This window comes from Orcinus orca, chromosome 3 (assembly GCF_937001465.1).
Source record: "Orcinus orca chromosome 3, mOrcOrc1.1, whole genome shotgun sequence".
NCBI lineage: Eukaryota > Metazoa > Chordata > Mammalia > Artiodactyla > Delphinidae > Orcinus > Orcinus orca.
Window position 1 is genome coordinate 59,179,919 of NC_064561.1, and position 18,354 is coordinate 59,198,272.

The 18,354-nt window shown below is 48.9% G+C and overlaps 2 protein-coding genes and 1 pseudogene across 7 annotated transcripts in view; 2 read left to right on the top strand and 1 right to left on the bottom strand.

The window, feature by feature from the left end:
• Positions 1 to 704: 704 nt before the first annotated feature.
• On the top strand, positions 705 to 3,164 carry LOC117196817 (60S ribosomal protein L12-like; annotated as a pseudogene).
• Positions 3,165 to 8,210: 5,046 nt separating this feature from the next.
• CSF1R (colony stimulating factor 1 receptor) overlaps positions 8,211 to 18,354 on the top strand; it is a 30,364-nt gene continuing 20,220 nt past the window's right edge. The window contains exons 1-6 of one of the 2 annotated variants that reach the window (XM_049707134.1): positions 8,237 to 8,409; positions 9,960 to 10,077; positions 12,591 to 12,848; positions 13,284 to 13,568; positions 15,272 to 15,408; positions 16,078 to 16,237. In XM_049707134.1, coding sequence (XP_049563091.1) covers positions 13,328 to 13,568; positions 15,272 to 15,408; positions 16,078 to 16,237 — 538 coding nt within the window. In that variant the 5' untranslated portion in view covers positions 8,237 to 8,409; positions 9,960 to 10,077; positions 12,591 to 12,848; positions 13,284 to 13,327. Of the gene's footprint in view, positions 8,410 to 9,959; positions 10,078 to 12,590; positions 12,849 to 13,283; positions 13,569 to 15,271; positions 15,409 to 16,077; positions 16,238 to 18,354 lie in introns of both variants that reach the window. The other variant, XM_004280358.3, reaches the window with a different exon arrangement.
• HMGXB3 (HMG-box containing 3) overlaps positions 13,868 to 18,354 on the bottom strand; it is an 83,470-nt gene continuing 78,983 nt past the window's right edge. For 2 of the 5 annotated variants that reach the window (XM_033406769.2, XM_033406767.2), the window contains one exon: positions 13,870 to 14,189. In XM_033406769.2, the coding sequence (XP_033262660.1) occupies positions 13,929 to 14,189 (261 nt within the window). In that variant the 3' untranslated portion in view covers positions 13,870 to 13,928. Of the gene's footprint in view, positions 14,190 to 15,465; positions 15,665 to 18,354 lie in introns of those variants that run through there. The other 3 variants (XM_033406768.2, XM_033406776.2, XM_033406773.2) reach the window with 3 other exon arrangements.

Consider the following 18,354-nt stretch of genomic DNA (forward strand, 5'->3'; position numbering starts at 1 on the left):
ACAAATGGTGGAGAGGGTGTGGAGAAAAGGGAACCCTCCTGCACTGTTGGTAGGAATGTAAATTGATACAGCCATTATGGAGAACAGTATGGAGGTTCCTCAAAAATCTAAAAATAGAATTACCATATGACCCAGCAATCCCACTACTGGGCATATACTCAGAGAAAACCATAATTCAAAAAGACATATGCACTCCAATGTTCATTGCAGCACTATTTACAATAGCCAGGTCATGGAAGCAACCTAAATACCCATCAACAGACAAATGGATAAAGAAGATGTGGTACATATATACAATGGAATATTACTCAGCCACAAAAAGGAACGAAATTGGGTCATTTGCAGAGACGTGGATGGATCTAGAGACTGTAATACAGAGTGAAGTAAGTCAGAAAGAGAAAAACAAATATCACATATTAATACATACATGTGGAACCTATGAAAATGGTACAGATGAACTGGTTTGCAGGGCAGAAATAGAGACACAGATGTGGAGAACAAACGTATGGACACCAAGGGGTGAAAGTGTGTGTGGGGGGGATGAATTGGGAGATTGGGATTGACATGTATACACTAATATGTGTAAAATAGATAACTAATAAGAACCTGCTGTATAAAAAATAAAATTTAAAAAACAAAACACAGCTCTCTGTATATGCCTGAATGCCCTGTTCCCTTGTTGGGAGATCTACAAACAGAATTAAATGACTTTCTCACCAGAAAAAGTAGGCCTTAGAGAACTCCCAGATCAAGCGTACGCCCTGCAAACTGTGCAGGAGACAAGCCTCAACCAGAAGGTCCTGAACAAATTCTACAAAAGGTTAAGAGTGGATGTTTGGGCTGATGGGAGGCAGGAAGTGCTAAGAGGGCTGACCCAGTAGTGGTAAAATTCTGTCTAGCTGCCAAGGCTCCAAATGTAAAGCAGTACCCTTTAAAGAGGCATGTGAGGGAAGATACAAAGTCTCTGATAACCACCTTTCTTAAACGCCAATTAAACTGACCTTGTCAGATACAAAAAAACTGGTACTGGAAATTATTGTTTTGTACGGGATTTGCGAGTCACTAACCAAGTTGTAGATATGTACATCTGGTAGTACCAAATCCTTACACTTTGCGTACAACTTTATTTGGAGACTTTTCCTGGTTTACAGTTCTGGACTTAAAAGCTGCCTCTTACTGCATATCCCTAAGTCCTGATTCCCAGGAACTGTTTGCCTTTGAATGGGACAATCCAGAGATAATATATAACAACTGTATTGTTGGATGGTACTCCCACGGGATTTAAGAATGCCTCCACCATCTTCAGGGAAGTCTTATCCAAGGACTTAAGTGATCTCCCATTAAATGAGGGAGTCTTACTGTGATATACTAATTACTAATAAAAATAAGGGAGCCTCAGACCAAAATACAATCCTCACTTTAAAGTTGCTGGCAGACCGGGGATATAAAGCCTGCAAGGGAAAATTGCAAATCTCTCAACCAAGTGTAAAATACCTAGGATTTGAGTTATCAGAAAGACGGAGACCTTCGGCTTGGAGGGGACCAAAGTGCAACTTATTCAGTCCTCCCGAATCCAGGTTCGTCTGACCCCAGCTGCCTCCACCCTGCCGCCTAAGTTGGACCCCAACGATACCAAAATTTTATACCCGAGGTGTGTCAGTGGGGAAGTTTGTGCCACATCTGCCCTGGCCCCCAAGATCTGCCCCTGGGTCTATCTGCAAAAAAAGGTTGGTGAGGACATCGCCAAGGCAACTGGTGATTGGAAGGGTCTGAGGAGTACAATGAAACACCATTCAGAACAGACAGACCCAGATGGATGTGGTACCTTCTGCCTCTGCCCTGATCATCAAAGCCCTAAGGGAACCACCAAGAGATAGAAAAAAGCAGAAAAACATTAAGCACAGTGGAAACATCACTTTTGATTGTCAACATTGCCTGATAGATGCATCATCAATCTTTAGCTAGAGAACTCTCTGGAACCATTAAAGATATCCTGGGGACTGCCCAGTCTGTGCGCTGCAATGTTGATGGCTGCCACCTCCATGACATCATAGATGACATCAACAGTGATGTGGTGGAATGCCCAGCTAGTTAAGAACTGCAAGGAGAAATAATTTAATAATGGGATATTTGATAACCATTTTAAAAAAAATTTACTACTGGACCATTAGCTAGGGTGACTGTACCCACCATCAGAAGGCAATGGCGAGGATTCTCAGGAATGGCTAGGTTTTGTCCTATTTGGATCCCTAACTTTGGTCTCATGGCCAATTCCTATGTTAGGTTCTCAAAGGAAATGACAGCCATTAAGCTGGACTGTGGAATGCCAAATAGAGTTCTATCCCATACAAATAATCAACAAAGTCTATTCTAGCAGATTTGACTGATCAGCCTTTAGAAAATTGGGATATGGAAATGTTCATGGACAGGAGCAGCTTCATGGACCAGGGACTCAGAAAGGCTGGGCATTTAATAGTAACTCATCAGGAAGTCCTAGAAGCAGAAGCCCTCCTCCAGGAATGCCTGCCCACAAGGCAGAGCTCAAAGCCCTCATGAGAGCCCTGCACCTTGGAGCAAAGAAAAAGGTAACCATTTATACCAGTTCTATGCTTTCTCTGTTATACATGAACTTGGGGCCATATGGAAAGAGAGAGGTGTACTATTTCAGGAAGGAAAGAAATTAAACATGCATAGGAGATACTGGCCTTATGAGATTCTGTTATAATGCCAGAAGAAGTAGCCAAAGTATATTGCCCAGGCCACTGAAAGACATAGTTACATAGCTAAAGAAAGTAATTTGGGGCTTTCCTGGTGACACAATGGTTAAGAGTCCGCCTGCTAAGGCAGGGGACACAGGTTCGAGCCCTGGTCTGAGAAGATCCCACATGCCGCACAGCAACTAAGCCCATGCGCCACGGCTTGTATCTGCACTCTAGAGCCCGCCAGCCACAACTACTGAAGCCCAGGCACCTAGAGCCCATGCTCTGCAATAAGAGAAGCCACTGCAATGAGAAGCCCGCGCACCACAACAAAGTAACCCCCGCTCGCCGCAGCTAGAGAAAGCCTTCATGCACCAATGAAGACCCAATGCAGCCAAAAATAAATACTTATTAAAAAAAAAAAGTAATTTGGCTGATCAGGCCACAAAACAGGTGGCCCCAACCAAAAGCCCAGATCCCAAGGCCCTAGCACTCATTCTGAGTGTGGACCTATCCCTTTTAAGCCTTGGTATTTGGAAATGGATCTAGAGAGTGCAGACGAATGGGGATTTCATGTCGACCCTTGAGACTTAGATGGTGATCAGTACCAAACAACCAAAGAAGGCTGGATTGATAGTGAACAGAGACTAGTGCTTATACCTGAGCATTTAATGGAAAGGAAACCATTATGGGAGGGACTCAGCGTATCACTGGTTACAAAAGCCTGTTGATCCACAAATGCAAAGGACTATCTAAAAGGTAATATAAAATTGCCTGATCTGTGCCAGAAACGATCCGTAAGCTGGGCCACACCCAGCAATAAATGGGGTGCAAACCCAAGGGACAAAACCAGGAGATGACTGGTAAATACTGTTATGCCAAGAGCCATGGGACATAATATACACTTGCTGGTGTTTGTGGACACCTTCACGGGATGGGTCACAGCTTTTCCAGGCTGGATAGAGAAGGCTTCCAAGAAAACAGTGGCCTTACTAAAAGCATTTTTCCCTCATTTTGGTTGTCTCTTTCAATTCAAAGTGACAACAGAGGAGCTTTCATAGCCACGGTAACTCAAGAGTGTCTGGGCCCCTCAGAACACAATGGAAGTTACATGCTTCATGGAGACCTCAGTCTGTGGGAAATACTGAAAAGATGAATCGTACCTACAAAAAGACAATCGCCAAAATGTCAAGAAACCAACTTAACTTGGGAAAAGGTCTCACCAGTTGCCCTGCTTAGGCTAAGAGTAGCCCTAGAAGCCCGGTCCAGCTGAGCCCTATGAAATGTTATATGGGAGACCCTTCCTTAAGACTAAGTGTTATTAGTCTTGAAAGTGATCATATTGTAAAATAATTAGATACTATAAAACGTGTACAGTTTCTACGTGTTACTGTATCTGCTATACATAAAACACTTCTGGGTGATGAATGTTTCCCACAGATATTGCCCTGCTCTGCATAAGCTGGGGGATTGGGTCCTCCTCAAGACTTGGAAAAATCAACACCCTGAGGACAACTGCAACCTAAGTGCAATGGAGCCTGCAACGTTCTTCTGGTTACACATTCTTATCTTGTATTTTTAAAAAGGCCTCCCACACTCACATGATGATTGCCCAAGACTTAAGAGTTCAAGGTGGGACTTGCAAATATTTTCAATTTCATTCCTCTTATAAAAATCCACGCTCCTAATCAGCAGAAAACAGCTAGAGCAGCCCTCCCCCTATTTCCCTCAAGGCTGAGGAATGTACCAGAAAAAAGGGGGGAATTGAAACAGCACCAAATTAAACTGGTTTGTGTCCTTAAATAGGTTGTTGATCAAACCTATTTAAGGAGCTGTTTTGCAGACAGAGATGGGAACACACGCCTACAGGGTAACCCTGAAACCAATAATAATTAGTCTGTGGAACTCAAAGAATAGAAAGGTTGCCACCAGAGTCCTTTACAAAGTGCTAAATCCTTCGGAAAATCTGGCTTCCAGCAGCACATGTAGCTTCTATGGACTGATTCAAGACTAGCCAATCACCTTCCAAGCTTGAAATTTCCCCAACCCCTTAAATTTTCCCCAATCCTGGAAAGGAGAGAGAGGTTTGAGAGCCTTGCCTCCTGTCTCCTTACCAGTTGACTGTGCAATAAAACTCTTTGTTTCTCAGAAGCCAGTACCACAGTATTGGTTTCTATTCATGTCTGGCACTGAGCCTTTGCTCGGTTACACCTAGGAGTGGAATTGTTGGGTCACATGGTAATTCTGTGTAACTTTTTGAAGAACTATCAAATTCATTACCACAGCAGCTGCTCCACTTCAAACTCTCACGAGTTGTACAAGGGTTGCAGTTTTTCCACATCCTTTCCAACGCTTGTTATTTTCTGACTTTTTAAAAAAAATTATGGCCAACCTTGTAGGTGTGAGGTAGTTCACACTGTAGTTTTGATTTGCATTTGCCTAATGACTAATGATATTGAGCATCTTTTCATGTTCTTGTTGGTCATTTGTATATCTTCTTTAGAGAAATATCTATTCAACTTTTTTGCTCACTTTTAAATTGAATTGTTGCCTTTGTTGAATTATAGGAGATAACTCTAGAACATATGGGTATATTCTAGATACTTAACACTTGTCTATATGGTTTGCAAATACTTTTTGCCATGTTGTCTTTTTATTCTCTTGTTGGTATTCTTTGCACCAAAATGTTTAATTTTGATGAAGTACAATTTATTTTTTTCTTTGGTGGTTTGTGCTTTTGGTGACATAGCTATGAAACCATTTTCAAGTCCAGGTCATGAATATCTACCCCCATGTATTCTTCTAAGAGTTTTATACTTTTAGTCTTTGTATTTAGGTCTTTGATCCATTTTGAGTTAATTTTTGTATATGGTATGAAATAAGGGTTCGACTTCATTCTTTTGTATGTGGATATGCAGTTCTCTTCACACCATTTGCTGAAAAGACTGTTTTCTTCCTGTTGAAAGGTCTTGGCACCCTTGTTGAAAATCAATTGACCGTTGATGTGAAGGTTTATTTCTGAACTATCAAGTTTATTCTAAGAATAAATCTCTGTATCTGTTCTTAGTCCAATAACACACTGTTTTCATTTCTTTAGCCTTGTAGTAAGTTGTGAAATTCAGAAGTGGGACTCCAACTTGGTTTTTTTCCAAGATTGATTTGGCTATTTGGAATCTTTTGAAATTCCATGTGAATTTGAGAATCAGCTTTTCCATTTCTGCAGTTAAGTCCATTGGGATTTTGAAAGGGACAGTATTGAATCTATTGATCATTTTGGGGAGTATTGTCATCTTAACAACATTAAATCTTCCAATCTATGAATAAAAGTCTTTCCATTTATTTAGTCTTCTTTCAGCAGTGTGTTGTGGTTTTCAGTATTTATGTCTTGCATCTCTTTGGTTACACTGGTTCCCAAGTATTTTACTCATTTTGATGCTATTTATTTAAAAAAAAATCAGTTTTTAAATTTCTTTTTTGGGTTGTTCACTGATGGCATAGAGAAATACATGTGAGTTCTGTGTGTTGATCTTGTATCCCGTAACTTTGCTGAATACATTTCTTAGCTCTAATAGATTTTTGAGGGGTTTTGTAGATTCTTTAGGATTTTTCTGAATATAGGATTCTGTCATCTGTGAATAGAGATAGTTTTAATTCTTGCTTTTAATTTGGATGCCTTTTATTTCTTTTTCTTCATGATTGCTCTGACTAGAACCTCCAGTACAATGTTGAATAGAAGTGGTGAGAGCCGCTGTCCTTGCCTTGTTCCTGATCTAAAGTTGGGGAGGGGGGCAGGGTGGGCCGGGAGCTTTCAGTCTTTTATCATTGAGTTAGCTGTGAATTTTTTATATATGCCCTTAATCATGTTGAGGATGTTTGTTTTAATTCCTACTCTTTTGGGTGTTTTATCATGAAAGCATGTGAGATTTTGTCAAAGACTTTATGCATCAATTGAGTTAATCACGTGAGATTCTATTCTTGTTCTGTTGATGTGGTGTATTAGTTTGATTTTCATGTGTTGAACATCTTTGCATTTCTGGGATAAATACCACTTGGTCATGGTGTATGATCATGTTAATATGCTGTAAGGTTTGGTTTGCTAGTATTTTGCTGAGTACGTTTGCATCTATGTTCTTAAGGGATACTGGTCTCTAGTTTTCTTGTGATGTCCTTGTCTGTTGTTGGTATCAAGGTAATGCTGGCCTCATAGAATGAATTGAGAGGTGTTCCCTCATCTTCTCTTTTCTGAATGAGTTTGAGCAGGATTGGGGTTAATTCCTTAAATGTTTGGTACAACTCACCAGCGAAACTATCTGGTCCTGGGCTTTTCTTTCTTGGGAGGTTTCTGATGATTGATTCCATCTCTTTGCAAGTTAAAGGTCTGGTCAGAGTTTCAATTTCATCCTGACTCAGTTTTGGTTGGTATTCATGATTACTAAAGGTTCAAAACACTTTGCTAAAACACAAATGTATTTACAATGTTTATATATCTAAGTAGATGGAAAGAATGATCATCTTCCTGGATCAGTGTTATATGGGTTTTTTCTATTTTTTTTGTTTTTTAGTTTCAAGAAGTAACTTTATAACCATGTGAATCGAAATAAGAAGGAAAATACTAAGAGAATCAACTAAAAGGGGTAAACACAATTGCCTCCAGGAAAGGAGGGGGCAGAGAATCTAATCTTGTTAAGAAAAACAGGGCTTCCCTGGTGGCGCAGTGGTTGAGAGTCCGCCTGCCGATGCAGGGGACGCGGGTTCGTGCCCCGGTCCGGGAAGATCCCACATGCTGTGGAGCGGCTGGGCCCGTGAGCCATGGCCGCTGAGCCTGCGCGTCTGGAGCCTGTGCTCCGCAACGGGAGAGGCCACAACAGTGAGAGGCCCGCGTACCACAAAAAAAAAAAAGAAAAGAAAAGAAAAGAAATACAGCAGCACAATTAGGCTCTTTGTAAAAAATAAACTTAATTAATCCACAAAAAGAAAGTTCTTCAGCCAGGCTGCCTGGATTCAAATTCCACCTCTACCATTTGGTATATGACCTTGGGCAAGTTTACAGTGTTTGATCTCCATGAACCTCAGTTTCCCATCTGTGAAATGGGAATGATAACAGTACCTACTCTATAAAATTTTTGTGGGAACCAAAGGAGACAGTGGAACGTAAAGGGCTTGGCTAGTGAGTGTCCTGTGAATGGAAGCTTCTTGATGCTGTTTATTATCAGGCTTGTCCAGACCAACCTAACTTCTCTTTCAGCTGAGCAAGAGCCACCTGGTCACTCTGGGGACCCCCATTTGTGCCGTTGACTGCCTGTCTGACACTGGGCATGTTTCTTCTCCCAGAGCCCCTCAGAGGTGGCTTCAGAAGGGCCTCAAACTTAGCCAGTCCTGCCCCAGACTCTAACCCCTCCCCCTGGGGGTCATGGCTCTGTTTTTTAGTTTTTTCTTTTAAACAAAGATTTCCAAACTCTGTGGTTGCCTTGCCTAGCTAAAAGGGGAAGAAGGGGGATCAGCCCAAGAAGAAGGAGGAAGAGGAAAACAAGACAGACAGCCAGTGCAGTGGAGAGGAGCTCGTGTCCAGTCGTCCTGGTCCCTGCAGAGCCAGTGTCTAGGAATCTAGCTCCCTGCCCACCCCCAAGCCCTGCGTCGGCCTGCCGCCTTCCCCCTGAGGCCATGGGCCCAGGGACTCTGCTGATCCTGTTGGTGGCCACATCTTGGCACGGTAAGAGCACACCTGGAGCCTTGGGGGATTGTGGGGGGTGAAGGGGATGTGACAGAGAGGGCTCCTGTGGAAGGACTCTCTAAACCCCTGCCCCTCGCTGGGTGTCCCCACTTCGTGCTTCCATCTCCCAAGCCCTGGGCTGTAGGTATGTGGGTGTCTGCTTTGGAGAGGCAGTGGGGGGAAAAGAGGGTATGGATGGGGTGGAACTAGCCTGGCCAAGGCTGTGGATCCATCCCAGCTCAGATGTTGACTGTCCGTGTGTCCTGAACACGTCCCTGATGCTCTCAGGGCTCTTCAGTGTCCACTAAATAGTCAATAACAAGTTGTTGGGGGTGGTGATGGACTAGACTAAATGGTTTTCAAACTTCACCGTGCATCCAAATTCCCCAGGGATCTTGTTATGGTGCAGATTCTGACTCAGTAGGTCTCAGATGTGACTTGAGATTCTGCATCACTAACAAGCTCCTAGGAGATGCCAATGCCCCTGGTCCAGACCTACACTGAGTAGGGAGGCCCCAGAGAACCCCTGATGGCTCTGCTGGTTCTGCCAGCCTGTGAATCACTAGGCAGACTAGGCAGGATCTGACTGGGAGAGGCCTGAGAGGCAATGATCCTTCCTTGGGCGGCTTGGGCAAGGGGTTAGAAGGAGACATAAGAGGCTAGCATCCGGGCTTCCCTGGTGGCGCAGTGGTTGAGAGTCTGCCTGCCGATGCAGGGGGTACGGGTTTGTGCCCCAGTTTGGGAGGATCCCACATGCCGCAGAGTGGCTGGGCCCGTGAGCCATGGCCGCTGAGCCTGCGTGTCCAGAGCCTGTGCTCCACAACGGGAGAGGCCACAGCAGTGAGAGGCCCACGTACCGCGAAAAGAAAAAAAGAAAAGAGTCTAGCCTTTCTGGCCCAGGGCTCAGAAGAGGTAAATTTGGGAGGAGGAGAGTACAGGGCAAGAGGCTTTTCCGGGGGAAGGACAGCAAGGGTCTCCTGGGCTAGAGCTCTCCCAAACACAGGCTGCTGGGGCTCAGGATGGAGAGCTGTGGGGCAGACCCCAACCTAACTCCATCCCTCTGGCAGCAGCAGTGATGCAGGATGTCCATCTAGGAGGGTGCCTCACTGGAGGTGAGGGGCTGGGTGCTTGGCTTGTATCTACAGCTGGCCCAACAAACACATTAAATTTTATTGCTTATTTGGAGGGAGCTCAGGGAAGGATGGGGGCTGTGGGTGGGGTGGGAAGGCAGCCCTCAGCTCTGGCCTCCCCACCATCCTGGGGCTGCAGGACCCTGGGGAGTAGGTACGTCTGGTCCCTGATGAGGAGATGGCCCACTGAAGGTTTTTTCTGGCCCAGTCCGTCCCACTGGGCTTGCATGTCCGTTCTCTTTTGTTGAGATGTAATTTACACATAGTAGAAAGCACAAATTCTTAAGTGTACATTCGATGAGATGTGACAAGTGTACACACTTGTGTCCCCACCAACTCAGTTAAGATAGAGACTATTCCCCTCACCCTAAAAAGCTCCGCGGGTTTTATTTCACTGCTTTGTCCTGTCCTCCTGCCCAGAACCTGCCTGTGGGGGACTGTTGGAAGGTGGAGGGGCTATCCAGCATCTAGCCTCAAAGGAAAGAAGAGATGGGGACAGCAGGGTGGAAACCTAAGCTTTCAGCCCAGTAGACCGGTGGTGAGTGGCGGGGGGCAGGGGGCTGCTGTGAGAAAGTTGGGGGACAGGATCAGAGCGCGCTAGCGACCGGGAGAGGCGCGCCAAGAGCCTGGGCTGAGGAGGGAGCTCTGCCCCAGGCCTTGGTCTGTGCTGCGTGTGTGTGTTTTGGGGGAGAGGAGTGGAAGTTGGGGCACATCCTGGGAGCTGATGATGGAGAGGGGTCTCCCAGACAAGTGGGAGGGGGTGGGGAGGTTTGGGGAGATGAGACGGTGGGGTGAAGGGGCAGAAGGGGTCCAGCCCCAGCCCAGGGAGGACGGCCCTACCAGGAGCAGGCTTTTTCTTCCTGTCAGCCAAGCCAGCAGTGGGGAGCTGGGGCGGAAGTTGAGGGTGTCAGCCCTGTCCTGCGTGAATATTTGAGATGACAGGACGAAACAAGAGAGATGCCTCTCTGACTACATTTCCAGGAGGCCGAGGCCAGAGCTAGAGGACAGAGCAGGGGAGGGGAAGGGAGTAGGCACCTGTGAGACCAGGCGGGGGCAGAAGCGGAATACAGAATCACAGAATCTGAGACCTGGGGAGGTTACAGGCATAGGCTGTGATCTTTAAAAGTTAAAGACTTCAGCTATCAGAGTGTCAGGACCAGAGGGAAGGCTAGAAGTGTAGCAGTTGAAGCCAGTAACCCAGGGCAGGAGAGTTGATGAGCCAGAGGCAGCATATCACCTCACTGAATCCTCCTAAGACCTCTCAGCCGTGGGAATTGGGATTCTTCTCATTGGATGGAAGAGTAGCCTGAGGGTCAGAGGTTAAGCAACCTACGCAGTTAGCAGGGGAAAACCAAGTTTTAGACCCAGGTTGGTGTGACCCCACGATCCAAGCTCTTTCCTACGATACAACCCTGCCTGGGGCCCTGCACGGCTGCAGCAGTAATAGGCCAGCACCCACTCGGTTGGGACTTGCCAACAGCCTGCCAGAAATGATGTTTGTCCCCATCCCTGGTGTTCAGCAGCACAGGAGTGCTGGCTACAACCCTCAGGTGTTGGCTTTGGTAGTATTCACTCAATCCTTTATGCCGATCAGAAGCTCGGGCAGAGGGGCTGCGCACCTCTGATGGGTACAAAATGAAAACATAAGCCATCCTGATATCATTTGACAGAGAGGATCTTTCCAGTTCTGGTGTCTATGGTGAGGGCGGGGTGGTGGGGCAGTGGATGGAAAGACCTATTTAAGGAACTTTCGTGCAGGACGACGTAGAGTCCCTGAATTTAACTGGTGCCCTCAGGGCTAGCGTGTCCGTGGCCCCATCGCTGGGACAGAAGGTTTAGACTCACTAGGGGTACCTAGTGGGTCAGTGGCAGAGCCAGGACCCACAGCCTGAGATATGCCAATGCCCAGCAGGTGGTACCCCCTGTCCTGGGGGCGAGGGGTTCTCTCCCCGTGGCCGGGAAGCAGAAGTGAGAGCATCTCTGGGAGAAGGGCTGCAGGCTGAGCGGAAACCGGGTCTGGGCCGGACGCCAGCAATGTGCTTCCGCCTGCACAGGCTGGAGGGCGCCTGGCAGCCCCTCCAAGGCCTTGAATCAGCTCTCACTTCCCTCCACTGCCCCTATTTTAGGCCCTGGAAAAATGCTGACGCTGCAGAGGCGATGGGCCTTCTTCCCGGAGGGCCTGAGATGAGTTTCAAGTTCTCTTTTCTCCTTCAAGAAAATTTTCCTTAAAAGAGATTGTCTCCCTAGTAAACGCAGCAGTGCTGGGATGTCAGGGTGGGTTGCTGGGGGTGGACTAGGTAATAAACATAAGGGCTAACCTTACTGAGTATTTATATTTGGTGACAGGTGATGTTCTAAAGGCTCTCCATGCGTTTAAATCTCCTGGTATCTATCCCAATAAATGGGTACAATTATGGTCCCCATTTTATAAGTGAGGAAACTGAGACACAGAGCCTCTGAACCATCTTACTGTGTTCTAGACCAGACGTCCAATGATGGGAGTGGGCACGACAGAAGACTTCTGAACCTGTCTAACTCTGCTGGGCTAAGATCCTACACTGCTTTTCTTCTTCCCCGTGTAAATTAACTCAGAGGACTCTGCCATGAACATTCCATTCATTTGTTTCTTCCTTTGCTTGTCTGAAGCCCCTTCTTTGAGCTGGGTGCTGGGCTTAGCAGCAGGGATGTAGCCCACTTTGTACATGGGGCTGAAGGAGTCCACTCCTGGGGAGAATGATGCAGTCATTGCCAGTGAGACTGAGGCCAGAAGCTGGGGGAGCCCCCATGGGACAGCGGCTGGGTTGGAGGCCGAGAAATCTCCCAATACCCTTCCATCAGAGACATCAGTCATCACAGCAGCTTTGGGCTGGGGGCCTGAGCAAGTGACTAGAGAGGGGCAGGAACTTGTTCAAGGTGATCCTGCAAGTCACAGCTGAACCCCAGAACCAGCATCACCCCTGCCGGGGCAGCACCCATCTCAGAGGCAGGGTGTGGCCGAGGCGGTGTCACCTCAGGCCTCAATTCTGTTTGCCACCCCCACCCCGTCACCAGGTCAGGGGGTCCCGGTGATAGAGCCCAGTGGCCCTGAGCTGGTCGTGGAGCCAGGCACAGCCGTGACCTTGAGATGTGTGAGCAACGGCAGCGTGGAATGGGATGGCCCCATTTCCACCTACTGGACTCTGGACGCTGACGCCCCCAGCGGCATCCTCACCACGAACAATGCCACCTTCCTAAACACGGGAACCTACCGCTGCACTGAGCGTGGAGACCCCCTGGGGGGCAGCGCCACCATCCATCTCTATGTCAAAGGTGAGGACTGTGAGCCCACTCCCAAGAGGACTAGCCAAGCAGGTCCCACCACGAATGCGCAGGAGGGCTGGGCCCTAATGTTAACAATCACAATAAGCCAGCTGCACATTTGCTGAGTACCTGCCACGAACAAGGACCTGTGGCAGTGCTTCTAATTTAACGTTGTCCTCACAACAACCCTGTGAGGTGGTTCTGTGATTCTGCCCATTTTCCAAAGGCTCAGAGAGGTTGAGTCATTTGCCCAAGGTCACACAGCATTAAATAGTGGGGCTGGACCTGGCTTCAGAGCCCCAAGCATCAGCTGAGCTTCCCTGGTATAGTGTGACCTCAGGCAAATGATCAGCATCTCCGAGCTTCCCTGTCACCAATGTCCAGGGACCTCTATGGCCTGGTGGAGGGAAGGCAGTTGTAACCCTGTATCCCCACATTCCCCAGACCCTGTTCGGCCCTGGAGGGTCCTGGTCGAGGAAGTGACGGTGATGGAGGGTCAGGATGCGCTGCTGCCCTGCCTGCTCACGGACCCAGCGCTGGGGGCAGGCGTCTCGCTGGTGCGGGTGCGTGGCCGACCTGTCTTGCGCCAAACCAACTACTCCTTCTTGCCCTCGCACGGCTTCATCATCCACAAGGCCAAGTTCATCGAAAGCCAGGACTATGAGTGCAGTGCTCGGGTGGACGGCAGGATGGTGAAGTCCCTCAGCATCCGGCTTAAAGTTCAGAAAGGTGTGTGGGCCGGGAGGGACGGAGAGCTGGCGCCTGGCCTGAGGGGAGGTAATGGGGGAGGGGGGAGGGGGGGCTTTGTTTCATCTCTTCCTCCCAATCGCGACAGAGTGATCTATGGGGCATCTACTGGGGCAAGACGGTAAGGTGTCGGGCACAGAAAGGCAGAGCATACATAAGCCAATAACTCAACGGGCAAGGTGGTCTCAGATCGTGAGACAGGCTGTGAAAATCATTGAGCAGGGAGATGGAATAGAGTGTGTGGGAGTGGGGGGGTGGCTCATGGAGAGAGTGACATTTTATTTGAGCTGAAATGTGAATTACGAGAAGGTGGAAACAGCAGAGGAAACAGCAGGTACATAGTCATGAGCTGGGAACAGGCTTCGAATGTTCCAGGAACGGAAGGAGGGCCCGAAGCTCTCCCACACTCTCAGACGTGGATTTCCCACTCAGTGCCGGTCTGATGCTGGGTGCTGGGCACAGGAAGGGGGGTAGTGAGCCAGGCGATGGGACATCGTGGTGGCGGGTGCGTGGGACACCTCTCTCTGGGGGGCAAAAATGCTGGTGAAGTCTCATTCCTATTCCCCCTTGTCTCTGCTGGGCTGGTGGACGGGATTCTGGTTTCTGGAAGGATTGGTATGCGTCAGCAGGACCCCAGGCTCATAACCTGGGCTTGAGACAGGAATCAGGTGCCTGTAATGAGGCCAGGGTCAGAGCGGCATGGCTGACCCAAGGCCCTGTGCTCTGAGGCCACGAAACTGTCCAGGAAGTCAAAGGACCCCACCCTGTGGGCAGAGGGAGCCATGAAGGCCCTTTCCCTGCACTTTGCAGAGAGAGCACTGGGCTCTAGTTCGGCCATGACCCTCTCAGTGACCACGGGTGAGTCCCTTAGTGTCTGGACCTTGAGGAACTGAATTAGGTTATCTTTCAACAACAGCAACAGCTAGAAATATTCATTCAATTCCTACTATGTTTTAGGCACTGGGCTAGCTGTGAGGGATAGCGTCTTCATGGATCTGACATTTACTGGGGAGACAGACGGGAGAGAAAGTCAGTAAATACCAATTGTGATGATCAAGAAATCAAGCTGAAGAAATATGGGGCGGTGGGGTGGGGGATGAGGCTAATTCAGCGAAGCTGTGACAGGAGGCCTCTCCGAGGAATGTCTGAGCTAAAGATCTGAAGGATGAGCAGAGGCAGGCAGTCAAAGCGTGGGAGAAGGCATTCCTGGAAGGAAGGGCAAGTGCAGAGTCGCCGGGTGGGAAAGGCTGTGCGGTGGGAAAGGCAGCTGGGGGAGTGGAGGGTGGCAGGTGTCCACGGGTCAGGAGCGGGGCCTGGGGAGGTGGGAGGGACTTCGGCTTTTATTCTGAGAGTGATGATGAAAAGCCACTGAATATTGTCACGAGAGAGAGGCGTGATCCAATTTTCATTGCAAAGACCTCCCTTTGGCCGCTGCGAGGAAGGAGGGAGGCCTCCCAGGTGCCTGAAGGGGTCCAGAGCAGAGAAGGAGGGTGAGATTGGGGAGAGGCACTGGTGATGGAGCAAAGGGGACTTTTCAAGGTCTATTTAGGAGACAGGACTTGTCGTGGGGAAAACTGAGGTGTCGGGGCTGCCTCCCAGGATTTGGAATGGGAGCCTGGCCCATGGCAGGAAGCAGAGTGACAGCTCTGGCCTGGATGTTCATGGGTCCCTTGCCCTGACCTCAGTCATCCCAGGACCCCCGACCTTGACACTGAAGCCTACAGAGCTGGTGCGGATTCGAGGAGAGGCTGCCCAGATCGTATGCTCAGCCAGCGACGTTGATGTCAACTTTGATGTCTTCCTCCAACACGGAGACACCAAGGTCAGTCCCTGGGGAGTCTGTCCATCCTTCTGACATGCCAGGCCCTGCTGGATGCAGCCCCCAGCCCCACCTCAAGCTGGCTCTCTGGGCTGAGGGCATGGCCCAGACCCAGAGAGGGGAGTGGATTCACCCAAGATCTCACTGCCAGTCAGTAGCTGATCCAGAAGCAGGACTCAGGCTCGTGCCGCTAAATCTTGTGGGGGTTGGTGGGAGGAGGCAGTACTCCACCCCCTTGACCCATGACCTTTGCCCCAGCCTGTAGACAAGAGCCACATGTCAGCTCACTTCTGACTTAGCAAGGGGTTCCTAGGCCACCTCTGAAGCCCAGGAATGTAAGGGTCCTTTCAGAAAAACTCTGGAGAGAGGACAGAAGAGGGGCTCTTCTCAGGAGGAAATGGCGGCTGCTTCTAAGAACATCCTTCCTCCTTGTGCCTACCGTGTGCCAGGCTAGCCCTGTGCCATTTGCCTGCTCCTTCTCACTTACTCTACGACCCTAAGAGCATGGGGCCAGTGTCAGTCCCATTTTGCAGATGAAGAAACTGAGGCTCAGAGTTCAGTCCCTGCCCAAGGAGAGGCAGATAGTAATTCTTAAAGGCTGAGAATTAGAAACCAGATCTTTCTAATTCCTAAACAACCTCAGTATACCATTTCCATTCCTTCTGGCTGCAGCTCACAATCTCTCAACAATCCGACTTCCATGACAACCGTTATCAAAAAGTCCTGACGCTCAACCTCGATCACGTAGGCTTCCAAGATGCTGGCAACTACACCTGCATGGCCACCAATGCCCGGGGCATCCACTCCACCTCCATGGTCTTCTGGGTGGTAGGTAAGCATCAGGGTGGTGGCGAAGGGTCATCAGGGTTCCTGGGGTGAGGGGGTGCATAAGGGGATTGAGAGAGAAGGAGCTGATGGCAGGGAAGGAGGAGACATTGTTAGAACAGCTCGCTAGAGTCCCCTTTTTCTGGGCCTGGTTAAGGAGCCATGACACTGACAGCCCTCCCAGGTCCCCCGCCCCCTGCCCCAGAATCCCTCCCTCCCCCCTTGGAGGTCCCACAGTGCATGGCTGCATCTCATTCCAGCATCATTAGTTCTGTTTGGGGATTGGTGTCCAGTAGCTCCCTCCTGGGCTTCACTGTTCACTCATTCATTCCTTCCTTCATGCTTGGGAAACTCACATCACAGGGACACGTGAACAGACAATGATCACCCAGTGCGGTCATGGGGGAAGTGTGGGGTGTCCTGGGAACACCAAGCGAGACTCCCAACCAAGGCTTGGACAAAGTGGCCTCTAAGCTGGGACCAGAAGAATGGAGGTGGGTTAGCCAGGCAGAGGGGTGGAAAAGGAAGGGGAACAGCACTGCTGGCAGAGGGAACAGCATATGCAAAGGCTCAAAGGCAAAGAGAGCAAGAGCATGTGAGACATCCAGAGAAGCTGACAACAGCAGGGACGTGAAGGGGAGGCAGGGATGGTCACAGGAAAGCAGTGCTGAAGGTAGTGTCTGAGGGCAAATTGGGTGGGGAGTTTGCATCGTATCCGGTGGAGGTCGTTAAATGTTTTAAGAGGAGAGTGATGAGATCAGATTGCACAGAGGGTCCACTGTGTGGTGGTCAGGAACCCGCACTCCTGGGGCACATTCCAACCCGGCTCCACCAATGACTTAGGCAGGTTCCTTACTCTGTTTCCCCATCTGCAAAATGGGGATGCTAACAGTAACTATCTCATAGGATTGCTGTGAGAATTAAATGAATATATGAATATATATATATTTCAAGTACCTAGAATAGGACCTGGCATACAGTAAATGCTAAGTGTGCATGAGGAGATGTTATTTGAGGAGGCTCAGCCCTACGCCGTGTGGATTGGATGGGAGACTAGAGGCTGGAGACCCATGAGGGCGGTTAATGCAGTGGTCCAGGCTAGAGATTGCGAAGGGTGCTGGACCACGGCAGCGGCCCAGGAGAGTCTGTCATCCAGAACGATTTCGGAGGGATAATGGACTTGGTGACTGCTAGGATGAAGGGGTGAAGGATAAAGGAGCCAAGATGACTCCCGGGTCTTTGGACAGAGTGATTGGGTGAGAGGCAGCAGCGGCCACTGGGCTGAGAATCCAGAGCTAAGGGGAGTTTCTTCAAGGTGGGGACAGGCTCTGAGTCACTTCAGTCTGGCCACACCTCATGTGTTAAAAGTTATGGGAGCCCTAGGGGAGGCGGGGAGGGGGGAGCATGAGAATCGCTACCCTCACAGCACAAACAACGCATTAGGCTTACGGAAGCACCTAAGCTCTGCTGTGGGCCCATCCTACGCCGGGGGATTTGAGGGCTAAGGCAGGAGAGGAGAACATTGAACCGTCTCCCAGTTTTGGATTCTAATCCTAACTGTTTTCTAGTGCAGACATACAGTAGTCACTCAGTAGATGTTTGTTTTCCTTCACACATGGCCGGATACTTCTCAATGCTGAGAATACAGCTACAAATGAAAGAGATAGAAAAACCCCTGCCCACTTGGAGTTTGTACTCTTGTTGGGAGAAGACAGCAATAAGCAAAATAAATTATAAAAAAGCAAATCAGTTTGATAGGGTTTTCAGTTTAAAATAGGGTGATCATCAAGGAAGATCTTATTGGGAAGCTGACATTTGAGCAAAGACTTGAGGTGGGTGAAGGACCAAGCCGTGTAGAATCTTGGAGAAGAGAGCTTCAGGCAGAGGGCAAGCAATGTTGTTAAGGCAGGTCCATGCTCACCACATGCAAGGAGCAGGTCAGCCAGTGTGGCTGGGCTGGAGCTCAAGAGGAAGAGCGGTAGAAGCTGAGGTCAGAGGTGAAGGGGAAGGTCCCCGTAGGCCAAGGTGAGGACTTGGGCTTTTCCTCTTGAGAGAGATGGGGTGCCATTGGAGGGTCTGAACAAAGGAGTGACATCATCTGACTTGGAGGTAACAAGATGTAAC